The sequence below is a fragment of the Staurois parvus genome, unplaced genomic scaffold (genome assembly GCF_062004578.1).
Source record: "Staurois parvus isolate SC_StPar_1 unplaced genomic scaffold, SC_StPar_1.0 ptg000160l, whole genome shotgun sequence".
Taxonomy (NCBI): Eukaryota; Metazoa; Chordata; class Amphibia; order Anura; family Ranidae; genus Staurois; species Staurois parvus.
In genome coordinates, this window is record NW_028317956.1 from 1,935,250 (window position 1) to 1,957,138 (window position 21,889).

Genomic DNA, 21,889 nt, shown 5'->3' on the forward strand with positions numbered 1-21,889 from the left:
GAGAACAAGCACAGTTTCAGTCAAGGAGAATATGTACACAAAATCCAGGTACAATAGGATGATGGTCTGAAAATAGAAGTTCTGTACAGTGCCTTGAAAATGTGTTTTTAGAATTGCCCAGTCAAAGTCCAGACCTAAATCAATTTGAGAATCTGTGGCAAGACTTGAAAATTGCTGTACAGACACTCTCCATCCAATCTAACAGAGCTTGAGCTATTTTGCAAAGAAGAATGGGCAAAGATTTCACTCTCCAGATGTGCAAAGCTGGTAGAGACATCCCAAAAAAAGACTTGCAGCTGTAATTGCAGTGAAAGGTGGTTCTAAAAAGTATTGACTCCGGGGGGCTGAATACACTTTTATAAAAAATGTTTACAAACAAATATCTGAAAACCATTTATCATTTTCCTTCCACTTCACAATTATGTGCCACTTTGTGTTGGTCTATCACCTAAAATCCATTTACGTTTTTGGTTGTAACATTATTATTATTATTATTATAATACAGTATTTTATATAGCGCCAACGGTTTGCTCCGTGCTGTACATTAAAAACATGACAATGTGGAAAATTTCATGGGGTATGAATACTTTTTCAAGGCACTGTATCTATTATTATTATTGATTTATATAGCGCCAACAGTTTGATCAGTGCTTTACAATATAAAGGGATACAATACAGCAACGATACAGTTCAATACAAGAGGGCCCTGCTCCTTGTAACTTACAATCTTAGAAGGAGGGGCTGGTGGTACAAAAGGTAATATCCGTTATTAGCTGAAGGCGGGATAGGCTTCCCTGAAGAGAGGTTTTCAGAGATCGCCTAAAAATGGGCAGAGTAGGCAACATTCTGATAGATTGGGGTAGAGCGTTCCAGAGGATGGGGGAGGCTCTGGAGATGTCCTGGAGACTAGAATGGGAGGAGGAGACAAGGGAGCTAGAGAGCAGAAGGTCGTGCTAGGAGTGTAGAGGACGGTTTGGGTGATATTTGGAGACCAGATTGGTGATGTAATTTGGGGCAGAGTTATAAATGGCTTTATATGTTATTGTTAATGTTTTTTGAATTTTATTCGTTGGGCAATGGGAAGCCAGTGGAGGGATTGGCAGAGAGGGATGGCAGATATGGAACGGTTAGTAAGGTGGATGAGTTTGGCAGCAGCATTCATGATAGACTGAAGAGGGGATAGCCTGAGATTAGGTAGGCCAATGAGAAAAGTTACAGTAGTCCAAGGCGAGGAATAACCAGGGAGTGAGTAAATTGCTTAGTGGTTTTGAAGGTTAAGAATGGGCATATCTTGGAGGTGTTGTGGAGGTGAAGTCTACAAGATTTGGACAGTGATTGGATTTGGGGCTGTAAGGACAGATGGGAGTCTAGGGATTACACCTAGTACCTTGGCATGAGGGGAGGGACTGATGGTTGTATTGATCTTGATGGAGAAGTCAGGAGGGGCACGGGCTGGAGGGAATAGTATTGAAAAGATTGAGTTTGAGGAAGTGGAGTGACATCCTTGCTGATATGTCACTTAGTAGGTTAGTAATGCGAGAGCAGACTGAAGGGGCAAAGTGAGGGGTAGAAAGATGGATTTGTGTGTCATCAGCATAGAGATGGTACTTTAAGCCATGGGAGTTTATCAAGTGACCAAGAGAGGAGATGTAGATGGAGAAGAGAAGGGGTCCAAGCACAGAACCTTGAGGGACACCTTCAGAAAGAGGAAGTGGAGAGGAGGAGACAGAGTTATAGGTAACGCTGAAGGAGCCCTGCAATAGGTAGGAGGAGAACCAGGAGAGAGCAGAGTCTTGGAGGCCAAGAGTGGAGTTTTTTTTTTGAGGAGGAGGGGATGGTCAACAGTATCAAAAGCTGCAGAGAGGTCAAGTAGTAAACGTATGGAGTAGTGGCCATTGGTTTTAGCAGTTAGTAAATCATTAGTGAGTTTTAGTAGGGCAGTTTCAGTGGAGTGTAGCGAGCAAAAGCCAGACTGTAAAGGGTGAAGGTTGTCAGCAAAGTAGGAGCTCAGGCAATTGTAGACTAAGCGTTCTAAGAGTTTAGAGGTTAACGGGAGCAGGGAGATGGGTCTTAAAAAGCTCTCCCTGGACCCCACCAACCTGAACAACTTAAGTACGGGAGTGATCTGTGCATGCTTTAGAGGGAAGGGGAAAGCACCATTGGAGAGGGAGAGATTGAAGATGTGAGGGAGCATAGGACAGAAGAAGAGGGTGACTGTAGTAGTTAAGAGGGGACAGGATCCAGGGGGCATGTGGTGAGGCGGGCTTCTGAGGAAACTTTAGTGATCTCTTCAGTAGTAGCAAGGTCAAAAGAGGCAAGTGTTGAGGGAGGTTTAGTACAAGGTATGCTAAGTGGGATAGATGTCTGTGTAGTGGAGATGACCCTACGAATTGCTTACGAGATTGTAAATAATTTCAAAACAATTGATGCAGTGAGTGAGTTACTGGGTGGAGAAAGTAGAGAAGAGATGACAAGGGCAGGATGACGAGGTATTCATAAGAGTGACAAAGTAAGCTTGTTTAGCAGCATGGAGGGAGGAGTTTGTATGTTAAGAAAGCAGATTTTTATAGGGTGAATGCTTACTGAGGTTTGGTTTTACGCCACAATCGCTCCAGCGCATGACTGTCGCTTAAGATTTCTAGTGTGGTCAGTCTGCCCTGGTTGTAATAGTCGGACATGATACTTCGTGTAGTTAGAGGAGCAAGTGAGTCTAATGTGGATGAAAGCAAACTGTTGTAGACAGCAGTGGCCAGGTCAGGGCAGGACAGGGGAGAGATTCTGTCATAGAGGCGGTCAGTTGCAAAGTGGAAAAGAGAAGGATTTAAGTTGTGAAGGTTTCTGCGGGTAAGTGCTGCTTGGAGGGAAAAGTGTTTTGATCACAATCTCATCACCTTCACAGAGTCCTCGTCTTCAGAGAGGAAAGGGGGTGTTTGTGAGGTTGTAGGGAGTGCAAAGATGGGAGAATACAAGGTCTAATGTATTCCCATCAGAGTGAGTGGAAGACTGTATCCATTGTGTTAAGGCAAAAGATGGTTAGGTTGAAGAGTCTATATTGTTATGTTCACATTACTCTATAACAGAAAATTCCATTAAACATCTTAACTGTACTAGAACAACAAATGTATAAGATAAAGAATTGACAAAAGTAAGCCCTTGGTTTCAATATTTCTATTTATTTTTTCAGGCACTATGTGGTTCGAGGACCCGAGATGACCCCTTATGAAGGTGAGATGAAGATTGTAATGTTTTATATTTGTTGCAAAGCCATAATGTGAAGTATACCACTATAGTGGTTGATGGGCATTTGTTGGCTTTCATTCTGCATCATCATAGTAAAAATTACTATTCAGCTCTTATCTGCCTTGGTCAGATCTAGTCCCCCTCTCTCCTGGGATTAGGAGAGTGCTCCAAACAATAAGTTGGGTTGGCGTGTTTAAAGTTGGCCATATATATATTAAAATGTGGCTTGTTCAGCAGGAACCATCCAAGCTTTGATCCATTTAGGGGCAGGGAGGCTTATAGATGTTGTGGTGTTTTTTTTTTTTTTTTGTTTGTTTTTTTTTTTAAATCCAAACATTCGGAGGAATACATGTAGTGTCATACATCTCATATAAAAGAACAGTCAGATCACACATATGAGAGCCCATTGCTGGGGATAACCAATGCAGTAACAATTGACATCTTACAAAGTAAAAAAACCCCATAAAAATAGGGGAAAAAAACAGCAACAACTGCAGGTGGGTATCTTAACCTTATCCTAGCTATGTTAGGCGTCGATTTACCAATTGATTTCTGTGCAATTACCCTGTTGGATTCTCCCTGCTCAATCAGCGCTTCAGGGAAATCCTCCCTGTTGATCCATGTATTCTGACAGTGGGGAAGGCATCCACTGTCAGAATACAATAGCTCAGTGGGGAGAACTTCCCCATCGACATAGTGTGTGGTTTGGGGAATTGAGTTAGTTTTTTTTTTTTTCTTTTTTTTTTTTTTTTCAAGCTGCTGGTTCAATGAAAAATACTGACTCTTCTATATGTGCCTTATACAGATTAGGGGTTTGCAGGAGAGGAAGACAAAGCACATCTTTCATGAGGGGGAAATTGGTAATTTCTGGCCTCCTTTTGAAAATTCTAGTTGTCTGGCTGTATTTTGTCTGGAATACTTTTTATTCAGAGATCTAGAACACAAGCATGCAGCAAATTCAAATGAAAAGTCAGACTTTATCTCCTGTTTTGGTGCATTGTCTTAGCGTACTGATGGCATAGCGACAGCAAGTCATATTCTCTTATAACAACTTTCCTTGAATTACTGTTGGAGCAGGATCTGAATTAAAGTCAACCTTTAGGACCATATTATTTATTATTGTTATTGCTTGTATAGTGCCGTCAATTTACGCAGCACTTTACATATATATTGTACATTTACATTAGTCATATCACAATATTTCATATTATACTCATAATAAAAGTGTAATATGAAGCTTGGTAGCATATACCATACCCAGAATCACAATGCCATTCATCCCTACCAGAATTTCCGTGCTTTTGTTTCTTCATTCTTCCCACACAGCTATGACATCCATACACAGGGATTGCCAATGAAAATACTACAATACTATCTACAACCGCAGCACAAGGGCTCAGCAGACAATTCCAGCAGCAAGGTGGTAATGGCAATTTGCTGTACAGAGCTGTGGGTGAACAATGCAAGAGCCTGTGCATTGTACTCAAATCACACTGATTGTAGTAGCAATTCTCTGCAGGTCTAAATGCGAAAAAAAAAAAATAATGGTTCATTTGTTACATTTTTCCTAAAGGTGGACTATGCGTCTAAATAAATCTGGAATACAATGAATTAACTGTCAGTTGCAGAAAGAATTCTTGGTCAGGGCAGATGTGGAAGCGATTAATTTTTGTTCTCTGATTTGGTCTAGGATAAGTGCTCTTTAATGTCCTTTTTGATCTCTTTGTCTTTTTCAGAGCGTTTCTTCCATTGCGCAGCCAAGATGTTATTTTCTATTTATAGTACATATTCTCTCTTTCACAGGTGGTTACTATCATGGGAAGCTAATATTTCCAAGAGAATTCCCCTTCAAACCACCTAGTATTTATATGATCACTCCTAATGGACGGTTTAAATGTAACACACGGTAGGAATCCTTTTTCAACATCATATCATTAGGGGATGAGTTCAGATAAACTCGGTCATAGAAGAGCTCAATATAAAATAGGATATTAAAATGTATGTATTGCCAAAGCTCCTTTTTTTTTTTTTTTTAATTTTTTTTAATTTTTTTGGAGTAGAGAAGGATTGAAATTGCAAACCTATCAGATTTTAATTTCTATCTGTGACTCCACTGTACAGATTCTCCTTTCTGATTGTCCATTGACCTCTGTCACTGGGACAGAAAGTGAGAATCAAAACAAATTACAGCTGTTGCCAGAAAAAGAGGTGAGGGGAAAGTCTTGCATATGCCAGCTGTTTAGGAGGGAGATTACTCAGTTTATAAAGCTTTTCTCTCACTCCCTGTTGCATCTCTGATACAGGAAGTGAAGTCAAACCTCACAAATGGGACACAGCAAAAACTAAACTGGCAAATGTTTTATCCCTGCTGTTCTCTATTCAAAACTTAGTGTTTTTTACAGTGCAATTTAAAGGATTGTGGAAAACCCTAAATATAACCATTTATGAAGAACCAATGTCTCTACTAAGCATTACGCTGTAGAAAAGATATGATAATAAATGACATACTAATACAGGCTGCCTGCTTGTCGAGGAGAATGTTGTGTTCTAAAATCCCCTGCTGCTTGATGTCAGGAGACCGTGTGCCCAACTGAGAGCATTCTACTATTGCAGTTCAAATGTCTGAATGGATAGGGATATGTCACATAATATTGAATTAAAGAGTCACATGGCTTGCCTGGCCATGGGAGGCAGGTATACGTGTATGACTGGGTGATCGGTGCACTCAACTGTGGTTGGCGTGATTGGTAGGACTATGACACATTCTTAATATCAGCACTAGGAATGCCTTTATATTCCACACTGGTCGCCAAACAGGAGCCTGTGACATTAAGGTCAATTTTAAATAAATGCATTTTTGGTATTGTAGAGCCACCAAGCAGCCTTCAAGAGTAGTAGAGGTGTAGACTTTTATGAATCCTCTGGTATTCACTAGCTCACCCTGCAAGGGGTGATGGATTCGCTGCAGACAGTTCCCACTTTCTCCTTATCACATACTACTTCTAATAAACTACTGGCATCCTGCACTTAGAAGCGCCTTTCTGTCCTTCTTCTGTTAACACTGGATCGCTCCCTGATCAGACTGTTACAGGTTGGAGGCAGTTTTATGTCATGGTGCCGTGGCACCCCGTTGAAAATTGCTGAGCTACATAAAAGCAGAGTGCAATGATTTGCAAATCTCAAACTCATTATTTTATTCACAATAGAAAATAAATGTCTAAATATTTAAACTCAGAAAATGTTCCATTTTAAGAAAAAATTAAGGACATTTTGAAATTGGCTGCAACACAAAGGTTGGAACAGGGTCATATTTATCACAATGTAGCATCCCCTCTTCTATTAACAACACTCTGTAAATGTGTGGGTACTGAGGAGACCAGTTGCTGGAGTTTTGGAGATATGTTGTCCCATTCTTGCCTGATATAGGACTGCTCAGCAGTTTTGGGTCCTCTTTGTTGTATTTTTCATTTCAAGATGTACCAAATATTTTCAGTTAGTGAAAGGTCTGGACACAGGCAGGCCAGTTAAGCACCTGGACTCCTCTACTACAAAGCCATGCTGTTGTCATAGATGCAGTACGCTGTTTAGCATTGGGCTTCTGAATTATGCAAGGCCTTCCCTGAAAAAGATGTGTGGATGGAGAGTATGCTGCTCTAAAACCTAGATATCTTTCAGCATTGATGGTGTTTCTTCAGATGTGCAAGCTGCCCATTTCATACCCACTAATGCACCCCCATACCATCAGAGATGCAGACTTTTGAACTGAGTGCTCATAACAAGCCGGAAGGTCCCTTTTTCTCTTTAGTCTGGAGGGTACAATGCCAATTGTTGCCAAAAAATTTCATATTTTAGTTTGTCCTGATACAGTTTTCTACTTTGCAGCAGACCATTTTAAATAAGCTTTGGTCCAGAGAAGATGGCAGCATTTTTGGATCATGTTCAGATATGGCTTCTTCTTTGTATGACAATGCTTTATCTTGCATTTTTGGATGGGACAGCAAACTGGGTTTGGTGGCAGTGATTTTTGGAAGTATTCCTGAGCACCAAGCAGTGATGTTCATCACAGAATCATGCCTGCTTTTATTGCAGTGTCATCTGAGGACCCACAAGGCCTTTTGCCTTGTGCACAGACATTTCTCTGAATCTTTTGATATTATGTACTGTAGATAATATATTTTAAGTCTTTGCAGTTTTACGTTGAAAAGCTTTATTCTGAAATTGTTTGTGAAAAACTGCATCTAAGAATTGTCAAACTGATTGGTAAACCTATGCCCACCTTTACGTCCAAGGAGCTCTGAGTCTCTAAGACTCTCTTTTTATACTCAGCGTTTCCTTGTCAGTACCACTTGCTTTACCAGCTTTTTGTTACCCTGTTCCAACTTTTTTGAGATGTTTCTGCCAATTTCCAAATTCTTTTTTTTTTTCTTAAAATGGTACAGTATCTTAGTTTTAGATATTTGATGTTTTCTATTTATATTTTTATGTAGATTTTACACAGCATCACAATTTTTTTTTTTAAATTGGATTGTACCTTTTCCACATGTTACTGTATGGTTATTAAATTAAAAAAAAAAAAGTTAGTGGTGCTCTGGAAAGCATTAGGATCTGAGGAAATTGCTCAGTTGTATCATTATTCAATAGTCAAATCTAGTTCGCATTTCTGTTCCAGGCCAAACCAAAATAAATACAATGTTTTCCCTGTTTTAGAGTGCAAAAATCACAATAGTTTTAGCATTAACATTTAATTGTCATGTCGGCATCCTGATGTTTTTTTTTTTTTTTTTTCTCTTGCCTTCTGCAGACTCTGCCTTTCGATCACAGACTTCCACCCAGACACATGGAATCCAGCGTGGTCAGTATCAACAATCCTCACAGGTCTACTCAGCTTCATGGTGGAGAAAGGACCCACCCTGGGCAGCATAGAGACCTCAGACTTTACTGTAAGTGTGTGTGATTACAGAGTTAAAATAAAGAGAATCTCTACTCCAAGAAACGGAATTGTAGTTCTTAGGTTGGAGAAGTGTAATTTGCTTTTCTGGAACACCCCTTGAAGCATGACGGTCATTCCACCAGTTGCTTGCAGTGACACTTGTAGAAGCTAGGCAGGGTAAAGACCCACTACTACCTGAAAAGGCTTGCTTCGTAGGACTGCAAAGTCATCCTAAAGAGCAGGTTGTTTCTGCTGGTTGTCAGACTTCTTGATGACTAAATTCCTGCTTGGCAGGTAAGGAGACCTTATTTTTCACTGCTGCAGCGAAGTGAAACTTACAGGTGTTTGTCCCTCCCCCAGCCTGTGACTAGACAGTGAAAGGAGAAACTGCACACGGAAGAGCTCCTCTCTTTGTCAACATGCTTTCTGTTCTGAATAGCATTTTCTTGCACTGCAGCATAGCTGATCGACTCCTTGTGCTGCTTCTCTCTCTCTCTTTGAGCTCTGCTTTACAGGGGCTGTACAATGCTGATACTAAATCACATGCTTTTACTGCTTGCATGTGGAACAAAATGTTTTATTGATGTATTAATGCATGAATTGCTGATTTTTTTATTTCATTTTTTTGTGTGGGTGTGTATTTTATTCTGGCCTGTAGTTTAGCTTTAACTTGTAAGATGGTTTGCCACATGTGGTTGTAATGGCAAAATCAATATTGAAGTTTGAAATAAAATATTGTACGTATAATAGTATCCAGAGTTATCATTAATATGGAATAATCTAAGAATATATGGATAATGGAAATCTGACTGTCCCTAGAAGGGATTAGAAAGCAATTTTTGTTTCTGCTTCTGTATGGCAAAATTTGGCAGCATTTGCTGTGTGTAGGGGGTTCTTTTGCCCTCCTAAAGACCCAAACTCTAAGTTTGAACTTGACTGACATGAGTCCTTTTTTTTTTTTTTTTTTTTCCGACAATACTAACTGTATAGCTATGTTCTGCTGAAATAATGTCCATGGTGCTTTTACACATTATGAATGCTGCTCCATGGGCTTGGCGAATCCTCAGAAAGCAACTGGTAGGAGGGTTGCTTTTGGCTTCTAATCAGACTGTGCTTTTAAGGTGGTTTCAAGAGCCCATTTACAGTCCTATCAATAGGTCAGTATTGAGAACTGTTTTTTCCCTGTAACAAATAGCTGTATTCTTGTGTTTATAGTAAAGTACAGAAGGAGTTTGAAAGCTTGGCTGTGGGGATATTTAATTTTAGTTTTGTACTATGCAAGGCCCTATCTCTAAACAGTTGTTGGGAAAGGAAATTGTACAATCAGGTGGTAACAGAGAGCCAGCTTTAGTACTGATTTTTTTTTTATACGCAAGTCCCTGATATACAGTGGGGAAAATAATTTGATCCCCTGCAGCCTTTGTAAACTTGCACGCTTCAAAGAAATGAAGAGTCTATCATTTTTATCATAAGTGTATTTTAAATAAGAGTCAGAATATCAACCAAAAATCCAGACAAAACAGACGATAGAAAATGTCGTAAGTTGAGTTGCAGTTCAGTGAGTAAAATAAGCATTGATCCCCTAGCAAAACATGACTTAGTACTTTGGTGCAGAATCCCTTGATGGCAAGCACAGAGGTAAGACGTTTCTTGTAGTTGGTTACCAGGTTTGCATATATCTCAGGAGGGACCCACTCTATTTTACAGATCTTCTCCAAATCCTTAAGGTTTCTTGGCTGTCGCTTGGCAACTCGAGCTTCAACTCCCTCCATAAATTTTCTATAGGATTAAGGTCTGGAGACTGGCTAGGCTACTCCATGACTTTTTAATGTGCTTCCCTTTGAGCCACTCCTTTGTTGCCTTGCCCGTGTATGTTTTTTGGGTCATTGTAATGCTGGAAGACCCATACACAACCCATCTTCGGTGTTCTGGCTGAGGGAAGAAGGTTCTCCTCCAAGCTGACCTACTTTATGAATTGCTACACAAGCCATGTTGTATTTTTACTGTTATTAAAAATGACTTTTCCTTTTTCAGTCTGCAGCCTCTAATTTTCTGTAAATTTTAAAGCATTATGGCAACCTGGAGGCATTACATGCTCTCTTTGAATACAGAACATCCCTAGAAATGTAATTTCCTGTTTGTATGATTGGCTCACATGTATTTAAAAAAAAACAAAAAAAAAACTGAACAAATGGGCAGACTCCCTGGACCACTTTGGTTTTTTTTTCTGCCATTAGTTTTCTATGTAAATAAAGTGTGTGTCGTCCTTCTTTTTTTTTTTTTTTTTTTTAATTATTTTTAGACCTATGTTTGTCCCAAGCTTGATTGAATCCACTTACTGTTGAGAGACTCACTACCTCTTTTGGAAGTCTATTCCATGCATCCACTACTCTTTTTTGGTAATGGACTACTCTTTTGGGAACTACTTTACAAATCTTTGTATGAACCATCTTGAATGAATTTTTAACAATAGATAAAATTGGGCACAGAAAATGCTTAGATTTGCAAGATAAATTTTTTATCTTTGTCTTCACAGAAACGACAACTTGCAGCACAAAGTTTAGCGTTTAACTTAAAGGATAAAGTTTTTTGTGAGCTGTTTCCAGAAGTAGTTGAGGTAAGTAACATGTTGGATCAGTGACCTGATACTTTATCATACTCACATCAAACATCCTAAGACTCCTTGTAAGTAGATGGTAAACATCTGGCTTGGCTGTTAGGATGGTTTCAGATTTGATCTGTGAGCCTTAAAGAACTATTCTTGTCTAAACAGCCTTTATAGGCTTTAGCAAAGGAGCTCTATTTAAAACCTCTAAATATACAGTATGTATGTAGTAGTTATCTTTGTTATCCTGGTATCTGCTTGAATTGTAGGCATTTCAAATTTGTGTTACATGGGGACCACCTTTTGTTTTTGCAATTACTATAACTCTCGGGAAGGGGTATCCTGTAGACCAGGGGTCTCCAAACTTTCCAAAGAAAGGACCAGTTTACCGTCCTTCAGACATTAGGTGGGGGGCGGGCAGCTGTGCTCAGTGGGACTAAACAATGCTTGATCTTTGGTATTAGGGGGAGAAATAGTTGGTACCAGTGGGAGCATTGGTGTCAGTGGAAGGAATTTTTCCCCATTGTTGCTGTCAGTGGAAAGTAAAATGCCCCATTGTTGTCATTGGCAGGAATTATGCCCCATTGTTTGTGTCAATGGCAGGAATGCCTCAATGGCCAGATAAAGGCAAGCAAAGGGCCACTTTTGGCCACACGGACACAGAAGACCACTGCTATAGACTATAAACGGGAGCAGAAGAGCGAAGTGGAAAGGAAGGGGTAACCCCGCCCCCACTCCACTGGGGGGTTCAGGGGCTTGGGCAGCAAGGTGGAAGTCTTCTTTCTGCAGAGGCCTTGAAAAAGGACAAGAGCAGTCTGAACTCATTGAAGAGATGAGAGCTGCACTGAGAAAATGAAAAGCCATTTTAATAAAACCAGGTGTTATGGAATTGCTTTTTAAAAAAATTAGTGAAGCTGGAAGGGCTTCCATGTGTTTATTTTCATTAACCACATAGATTTGCTGGTCAGCGGTGAAAGGGTCTGTTGACTTTTTCATTTCAGAGGTATACATGCTCTTGATGCTCTTGCTGCATTTACCAGAATGATTAGGAGGTAGTGTTGTGTTTTGGGAAGCAAATAGAAATGTAAAAGAAAAGCTGTGGGGTTGTCTCTCAAAGAGATGCCCGTGAGACTGGCTGTCAGTTTTATTGGGCCTTCCCAGTAGGGTTGTAACAACAGACATTCCCAGAAAATGTGAAGTAGTATGCCACTCAACCTGATTACATCTCTAACACGTAGAGGTAACTGGGAAGGACATTTTATACAAGAGAGCTGGAACTTTGTACCACATGGTCAATAATTTGTACCCAGCGTCCTGGTATCTGCTGGAAATCGAAGACCTAATAAAGGGCAGCATTTTAAACCATACTTGTTAGCCTTTCCTACTTAAACTTGCAGGAGAGGAAAGAGTTAAATAGGGATGATTAGGATAAACTCAGGGTTAATAAGAAGGTAAATAGAAACAAGCTTTTTTTTAAATAAAAAAATAAATAAATATTCATATTCAGATTGAAGCCTGTACTGCAGATGAATGAAACAGGGTAAATACTAACAGAACAATGTTACTTCAGATCTTTGTATTGCTGTATCTCATGTCTTAACAGTGTCAGGCTGTTTATTTTTGGTTTTTGACAGTAGCTGCTTCTCGGCTACAGAGCAACTCCCTATTATAACAGTGTGGAATTGCTGGCAAATGTGAGGGTTTTCAGGGCAATAAGTAATACGTTTATATACACCCTGTGTACTTATTATTTTTTTTTTTTTGGGTATGTGTAGTAAGCCCAATGATCATAACTGGATAAGGACTTGTAATGTGCAATTTATTTAGTGTTTGTTCTTGAGTTTAGAGATCCTTTTAATGCCTCAATCCCACTAACACTTAAAGTGGAACTTCAGGAATACTGTTTTCGATACAGTTGGAGGAATTAGAGCTGCCATCCGTGTTTTTCCTGTGTGCTTTTCTAGGATTGCATGGTACTGATACTGGAATCGGTGCCAATACTAAACATTTGTGCAGTACTTGTACTCTTGCAAATGCTCCAATACCTAAAACTGATACTTTTTTGTGCAATGCAACATAGTGACTTCAAAAAAAATTATTACCATATACAAAACCTTTTTATCTATGAACACAGACTAACTTGCATTTGCAGTAACTTTAAATATAACATTTAACCTTAAGCTCTTGACCCTAATATTAACCTATCTAATCTTTAACACTAAACTAACCTATACAGCATATTCATCTGTTTCTTGAGCCCCGACATCAAAAAACCAACAGTTGTGCACCAAAAAAAAAAAAACTATGCCAATTCTTTGGTTTAAAAAATAAATGCTCTGGGTACTGGCCATAACAGCTTTTCTTGCATTGTGTGGTTATTTCTCCATTTTGTTTTGCCTGTGTGACAGTTTTTCGTGCTTTGTTAGGAAATAAAGAAGAAGCAGCGGGCACAAGAAGAACTAACCAACCGGCCACAGTCCCTTCCGCTCCCAGATGTAGTGCCAGACACAGAAGCCCACTTTGGTCAGAACGGAGCTCCACTCTTGAACGGCCATGCCCCCTTGGCAGCAGCAAATCACCCTGGTCTACAACAGCCAAATCGTAACCATGGACTTTTAGGGGGCGCCCTGGCCAATGTCTTTGTCATAGTGGGATTTGCAGCCTTCGCCTACACAGTCAAGTATGTACTGAGAAGCATAGCCCAGGAATGATGAGATTCACTAGAGGCATCAAGAAGAAGAATCTGAGACCAAACTAGCAATAGTCGGGAAAGAGCAAATGAACTGCTAGGAGGAGACAGACTCGCTCAGCACCACGCTCGGGTCATTTCTATTTGTGCTACAGTTGTGCAAAGTGATATATCAGTTGGCTCATGGGTTTATTATTATATATATATATTTTTTTTCTTTTTCTTTTTTTTTTTTTTTCTTTTTTTTTTTAGAACATGAGATGAGTGGTTGTGTATTTTCCATGACAGCAAACTAAAAAGAGACCCTGTACTATGTTCACTGCAGCCTCTGGTGCTTGAATCAGCCGGGCGTCTTCATTTCCAACATCTGCTTTAATCCAATGAATTTCCTCAAGCTCCTCTTTAAAGGCTGTCAGGGAAAGAGCTATGTTCTCTGTACTGGATCTGTGATGAGATGTGGGCCTGTCATCTGCTGTATACAGTCTGTTCAATTCCAGCATACAGGTTCCAAAAAGATTGGCCCAGTTTTGTACATCAGCTATCCAGTGATAAAGTCTGAAAGTTTAATGTTGAAATTTTCATGTCCTGTTTTTTTATTTTTTTTCCTGTTTTAGTGTGTAAGTTTTAGCTCTGACAGTGAGGTGAAATTTTAAAATCAACTATGGAATGATTGTATCACTTGATTTATATCCCGTTTAGAAGTGGATATTAAAAAGGTTCAGTCAGTGAGATTGAACGTAGGAAACTGAATATTTGAATGGTATTTACCTGCATGTCCCATTCGTCAGAGACTTTAAGGATAACTAAATCCAAGAAAATCAATTTATTATACTGCAGCATAACTGTCCATCGATATGGCAACTGCATTGCTTTTGTTTTTTCCAGGCTGAGTGCATTTTTGGCAAGTGCAGAAATTCCTCCTGATCTTGTAGGAAATGCATTTTCCATGTCCCGTCCTGTAAGTTGAACTGGAAGCATAAAACAATATACTGTGTTTCTTCTGTTTAAATACTAAACTTTCTGTTCCCATAAATAGTGATGGACAAAGTCAGATCTGTATGACGTTTGGCCTGGATGGCCGCCATGTCTCTCACATTAGTTACAGTGGCGTGAGTAAATGTAGTCACGGAGGGGCAGGAAGTGTCAGCCCAGGATCGCCAGGTGAAAATTATGAAGAAAAGAAGCCTGAAAAACAAATGCAGCTTCCACTTAAGGGCCTGTGAGCTGCAATATATTAATTTTTTTTTTATTTGGAATGCAGAGCCAAACAGGTTCACTTTTTAATGCAGACCTTCCCAGCAGTATACACTGGCCTTCCTTTTGCTTCCACTCTGTTCACTTCAGCTCTCAGGAGAGAAGGAAAGCCCTGCGAAAGCTACGAGTTGCTTTGTCGCTTACATGGGTTGTGGGCTACTCAAGTGGCATTGCTGACTGGCTGAGGGCACATGAAGGCATTTGTCACATGGAATTAGTCGCTTCTTCCTCCATACCTGAGAGTACTGGATTATGAATAGAGCAGCAGTGGACCAAAGGAAAGAATATGCTGGATATATAGGAAGTTAAACAAGCATTTTGCTTTGTGCAAGTTTGCTTTAACACTGAAGTTTAATCTGCTTATATTTTGCCACCTTTGGTAAATCCTTTCCTCCCCGAATCAGCATGGTTATGACATTTTTTCTTAAAATTGGGTGTGCAAAAATGAAACGCCAGTAAGTAAACCAAGGCAGTTCACATGAACACATGCAAAAATTGCATTTAGGGTGTGTATCTGGTCTACATCCCAAAGAAGTAGGACCCCTCCCTGACCCTCTGGGGCACAAGGCTCCTGACGGCGGTAAAGTACATTCAGGTCCACCTAGCCAAAAGCCCTAGCAGATCCCTCTCCTCATGGTCAGCTGAAGCCAATCACTGAGTACTAGGCAAGGGGCTCTCCTAAAGAGAGGCCCCCTGAAGGCAGGAGAGGCAGCAACCTGATGACCACTAGACTTCAGGGGAATGCCCAAGGACCCACACCCTCCATCCTGAGTGAATAAAGGACTGCAGACAGAAGTGCAGGTGACACATGTTGAGAGAAAATAAAAATATGCTAAATAAGTGCCAGTGCATTGCAATGGCTAGACCTTGCGGCCTGGTAATAAAAATTGCCCCAACTCTTGGCCAAAAGGCCTAGCCTATGAGACATAGTCCAGAAGACGTAGTGGGGTTTATTTACTAAAGCTGGAGAGTCCAAAATCAGACTCCCTTCTGCATAGAAACCAATTAGCTTCTAACCTCAGCTTGTTCAATGAAGCTTTGGCAATGAAACCTGGAAGCTGATTGGTTTCTATGCAGAAGGGAGTCTGATTTTGCACTCTCCAGCTTTAGTAAATAAACCCCAGTGTGTCTGTGCAATTCAGGCAGATCATAGCTTGTGAAAGGGGACAAAGGCTACTTTCTGTACACAGTTTCTGAAAACATGAAAGCACCTTGCCTCAGTACTCCTCTCAAAAGCCCTAAGCCCTGATGCAAGCTGTGATTAAATGTCTGTTTGAAAGGAGTGGGTATTCTGAATAACTTGGTAATGGAAATAGTCTGTTTGGGCTAAGCTGCCCCAGACAAACTATAGTAACAGAAACCTGGACTTTGTTTTTTAAATAGAAGTATTTGTGCCCAGAACTCAGCTTTAAGAACAGAATTGCAGCACTGCAAGGTCAGATCTGACTAATGGTAGCTGCACAAACACTCATCCAGCTGTAGAACAGAGAAGTGGCAGATTGGGAAACAGCATTTGATTACATTTTGTGTGACTTGGACTGTTGAAAATAAAACAGAAAATTCTATAGAATGCTAGCCACAGGCCACTTTGTTTTCTGGGTGCACCATTGTGGACAAAAAAAAAATATTCCATGGAGGTTTCTTAAATACAGCACATTATATAAGGCAGGCCTTCCTTCCTGAGGATCCTGGATAACCTACCACATGGACACTGCTCAAACCTATGCAGTGTTGAGTCCCTCCCCAGCTATATTTTGACACTTTACTTGATCTGTAGATTGTCAGCAGCAATGTGAGTACTGCTGCATCTCACAGGGAAAAATAAAGAGTGCAAATGACATGATATTTTATACATTCACTTATGACGTCTACATCGACAGCTGCTCTCCCTTGTATAGCACTTTCTGGTCTCATCATCCTCTAGTTCCCTTTACCTGAGTGTCAGGGATGTCCCATAGAAGACCAGCAGAATGATCTAGTGGCTGCCTGTTTGGGGAAGCTAGAAAGCTGCAGATTGGAGCCTGCAGAAGACCATTCACGCAAAGAAAAATGACTGTCAGGGGGTCAGCAAAATCACCAAAGAACAAATCTTTGGAGGAAACCAATTATGCATATCTATCGGTGGTCCCTTGTGGTAAATCTTCATGCTGTACAAGATGGGCAGATGAACTGGTATTTTTAAAGTTGTTTCTTTGCAGGGTAGTTCTTTGGTTTTGTTGACCCCTATCACTTTAACACAAGCATCCAGGGTCCTTATTTGAGCCATGGAACTGTAATGTTCACATCCTATTGGACTAAAAAAAATAAATAAAGATCCTTACCTTTTTATGTGTTAGCTTTGTAAATTGAACCTGTATTGTATCAATTCACAATACTAGGATATAAGGATCTTTATTTTTAAAAAGTGGGTTATTTTTCGCTAAATCCAATAAGATTTGAAGTGTACAGCCACATTGCCCAAATTAAGATCCTTATCTTTGGTGACTATAGGTTCAATTCACAACGTTTTAAAACAAAGTGCTAAAAGAGGATGAAGTATCTATTCATGAAGCCAAAAAAGGCTAATTTCTCCCTTTACAGGCTCCATTCATACAGCTTTAACACAAAGACAAGGATCTTTACTTCATGGTGGCCCATATACACTTCGATAAATGATTGATTTATTTTCCCATCACCCTCTCCTATTAGGAATAATTGATCTATAGTGGATAAACCATTTGATCAATATGCCTACATGCAAGGAAGACGATTTTGCTTGATAGTTGTAAGGTTCAATCATCAGTTCTCGATCACATCTCTGTTGTCACTATGTAATTTGATAATATGAGATCGAGTGGCGGTCAAAGCATTCTCTGAATAGTGCCGTGTGGAGCGGCTGACCTCCTGTCTTCACATTGCATCAGGCTGGCTGCTCAGCACAGCATCATAATGCAAGTAGAGATCCCTGCAGTGGTGGTGTCTGCTTCAGTGATTTCCAGCTTTCAGGGACATTGGCCAGGTATGGTTCATACAAGGTTACACGGGTCCAAGCTGGACTAAAGTAACTAGTTAAAAATGTATAATTCTTTAAAATCAAGGATCCTTGTCCTCGTATGTTAACTTTGTGAATTGTCTATTGTCTTTTAATATGAAATGAACCAGAGAATCCAGAAGCAGCAGGGAGGTGGGAGGAGCTGAGAACCAATGCAGAGCTTTTACTGAGAGCTGCCTGGTGATTTGAGAAGTTTGTGAATGGTTCACGCTCTCAGCATCCATTTATATCCACGTTTACAAAATCCAATATCCTTTTAAAATTAGTTGATTGTTCATTAAGCCAAATGACATTTTCTGTCATCATGAGCCTTCAGAAAGTCTTAGCGCTTTTTTTCTTGATTGCAGTCCCCAAGTAATCCTTAAACTGAATATTGAGGCAAAAATAAAAACCATGCAATACTTCTCTGCAATCCATAAACATTTCCACTTGTTTTGTCTCTTTATAGACTCTGCACCTACTGAAAAATACCTGCTGATGTGCCAGGAATGCCCTCAGCTAATTAGTCTTGCTGTGGACTGAATAGTGTCAATCCTGCCCAGTTTTGCCAAACTGTTCAACCATTCCGATATCTACAACATACATAGGGGTTGATTGGCTAAAGACAAATCTACTTTGCACTGCACGTGCATGTGCTCCAGAGCTTAGTAAATGTGGTAAAGCAGTGTTTTCAACTGTGGCCCCGGGGCCAAATGTGGCCCTTTGCTTGCCTTTATCCAGCCCTCGCACTTTTCCTCCTACTGATACAAGACACTTCCTTTCCTCCCAACAACAATGGGACATAATTACTGCTACTGACGTCAACAATGAGGCACTATTTCTCCCATTGACACACACAATGGGGCACTATTCCTCCCACTGACACCGTTGATGGGGCACCATTTTCCCCCACTGACACCAACAATAGGACACTATTCCTCTCACTGACACCAAATATGGGGCACTATTTCTGCCACCAACAATTGGGCACTATTTCCCCCCTCAATGACACCAACAGTAGGGCACTCTTCCTCAAACTGACACCAACAATAGGACACTATTCCACCCACTGACACCAATGATGGGGCACTATTTCCCCCCAATGACACCAACAATAAGACACTATTCCTCAAATTGACACCAATGGTGGGGCACTATTCCTCCCACTGACACAACTGAGCACTATTCCTCCCACTTACACCAATGAAGGGGCACTATTCCTCCCCCTCTACCAAAGATGCGTTGTTCATTCCCACTGATGCCGGGACAATTTCTGCTCCCAATGGCCACAGTCCAGCCCCCCCGAAAGTCTGATGGAAAGTAAACTGGCCCTATGTTTAGAATGGAGACTCCTGAGGTAAAGCTTCACTTTGCAAAGAGTACCCTATCACACGCAAGGAAATAAAAAAAAAAAAAACAGCATTTTTGCTTTCACATGATTGGAGGATAGAAATCAGCAGAGTTTCCCCTAATTTTAGAGCTTTCCCTCAGATCTAGAGCAAGCACACAGACTATTTGCCTTTAGTAAATCAACCCCTATGCCTCTTTGAAATAACATGGGGAGTGTGGAGAGGACACAGGACAGCTCTGAGTTTCTGACGAGCTCAACAGGAATGTTTGCATGTATCCAATAGTTATAACAAAATTATTCAAATAGTACATTAAACAGACCAAAAAAGGAAAACAGTTTATTATTAGGGTTAACAAATTGTATCCTGTAAATTTTCTTTTGTAAAAACTGATTCAAGCAAATTGGTTATTTTTCAAAATAATTAAATTGATACAATCATTTATATTCAGTGAGTGCTGATTAATTATTGTAATGCTTACATACATTTAATTTTCAAGTTATTTTTTTCTACAGATTTGTTAGTGCTGCCCTATTGGCCATCTGTATTTCATACAGTGGAATCTGTATTCATACTAAATTACTGCTAGAAAAAAATGTAGTGCTTGTTTACACTAGCGGCGGGAGGGCAGTAAAACCCCACGGTCGAGCCTCGCTTGTACCACCCCTCAACTGCTACCCCCTCTAACTTCAGAGGTATCAGCCAGGGGGTGTACACATGCTGCAACAGGAATTTTACCCCCTGTATTTCAAGTGGATGGGGCCATTCTGCAAGTGTCCCACAACCAAGTGCAATAAATGCGGATTGCTCTTTAGAAAGCAAAGCTACTGTGAATGAGCCTCTAGGGCCTATGTTAACAGCTTTTTGATTGTGTGAGATGGATTTCACATTCAATATATGAAAATGCAAAACCCACCCAGAGACCAGGCTCCCAAATATACCACACTAGGAAATGGATACTTCTTTTCAATGATAGTTATTTTCAGTTGAGCCCTATCAAATTTGAAAATTGCAGCCACGTGACGAAAATAAATCTACATATTCTTGTGTTAAAGCTTTGTCATTTGTAATTGCATGTTTCTAAGATTAGTACCAAGCAGGAATCTAGGGAAGTGTGGGTATATATATATTTTATGCATTTTTTTTTTTTTTTTTTTTTAAGACCATTCAGGTTCAAAATGTGATATCTTGTAGCAATACAGCAAGATTCATGTTTCCCATTTCTTCAGTAATGCTTTTTCATGAAGAGTGAAAAGTGCAGTGCTTGACAAATATGAAACTAATATGATAGTAATGATATACAATGTTCAAAAATAAAAGTCCATCAAACCAAATGGGAAAAAAGTGTTCTATAAATATCCATCCACCAACATATACAGGTGCTCTTGATTGTAGAAAAAACTATTTTGATTAAATGTGCCACCACCGTCTCCCAGTGAAATTCAAACTCGCCAGAGATGCTGGCTGCAACTATAGGCACATACACGCTCTTATAATCGAGCAGAAACGCATGTATCTTGTCATGGATATCAATGAATATATGCCATTTTTCTGCCCAGACACTGGTAAAAAATAAAGCTCACTAGGAGCGAAAAGTGTACTTCCAATAGTGTAATATTTATTGTATAATGGGTAAATAAATGCATCAAATCAAATGACCATTCCATTCATTGGTCATTTGATTTTATGCATTTACCCATTATACAATAAATACTACACTATTGGAAGTACACTTTTCACTCCTAGTGAGCTTTATTTTTGACCAGTGTCCGGGCAGAAGAAATGGAATATATTCATCTATCTATGACAAGATACTTGCGTTTCTGCATGATTATAAGAGCGTGTATGCTCCTTTAGTGAAAGAGGAAGAGGGGCGCTGGACTAAGTGCGGCATTAAAATGACAATTTATTGGCAAAACAGACAATTGGCAACTCACAGGAAGGAAGATTAAAAAAAGCATGTCACGAACGTGGTCCGGACTCCCGGGAGGCAACAGAGGGCTAGCAATCTTCATGTATCCGAGAGTCTCACACTTGTTTATGTATGTATAAGTACAGGTTTTTTTATATAATTTTTTATGTTATTTATATATAATGTTGGCATATGTGTACATCTTTTTAATCCTATTACACAATTCTCTATATGTGATCAATTACATCTACTGTTTATATGCATTCAGACTTATCATATCCTGGAAATATCGATTACATAAGCCTGATACACCACTGTTTATTCATATAATTATGTCTTCTATTTTATTATTCTGCTCTGTGACTTGTTTATTTTGTATTTTTGCATCCTTGATATTTTAACTTATCTATTTTCCATTGTTTCTATGTGCCAGCAGCGATCATTTGTATTATGGCCTCTATTAGTTCCTTTAAAGTGTGTCCCCTTTTAGCGTAGCCATGTCCTCTGCTTCTGTTCTCGCCCCTTTATGCCCTATTTAGATGGCTACCTTCTCTGGCCAATCAGGTCTGAGGAAGAAGCTGTGCTTCAAAACGCATTACTGCCCACCTACGACATCACACTCCTTTGCTGATGTCACGTCCGCCTCCGTGCCATATTACAGTCCACGCTGGATTCCTGCGTAGGCCGGCTTCTCCAGGATATCCTTCCTGCCTATCTTGGATACGTGGAGATCGCTTGCCCTCTGCTGCCTCCTGGGGGTCGGGACCACGTCCGTGACATGCTTTTTTTAGTCTTCCTTCCTGTGAGTTGCCAATTGTCTGTTTTGCCAATAAATTGTCTTCCTCTTTTACATACAAAGTCCAGCTTTGCTCTAAGGGTGCTGCCGCTAATGCCGCTTCT

General features: G+C 40.0%; 1 protein-coding gene across 1 annotated transcript in view; it reads left to right on the top strand.

The window, feature by feature from the left end:
• Positions 1-19,523, top strand: part of UBE2J2 (ubiquitin conjugating enzyme E2 J2) — a 39,682-nt gene extending 20,159 nt beyond the window's left edge. Inside the window, exons 3-7 of the mRNA XM_089675962.1 lie at positions 3,185-3,225; positions 5,044-5,146; positions 8,042-8,180; positions 10,707-10,787; positions 13,202-19,523. Coding sequence (XP_089532088.1) covers positions 3,185-3,225; positions 5,044-5,146; positions 8,042-8,180; positions 10,707-10,787; positions 13,202-13,486 — 649 coding nt within the window. The 3' untranslated portion in view covers positions 13,487-19,523. The remainder of the gene's footprint in view (positions 1-3,184; positions 3,226-5,043; positions 5,147-8,041; positions 8,181-10,706; positions 10,788-13,201) is intronic.
• Positions 19,524-21,889: the final 2,366 nt, after the last annotated feature.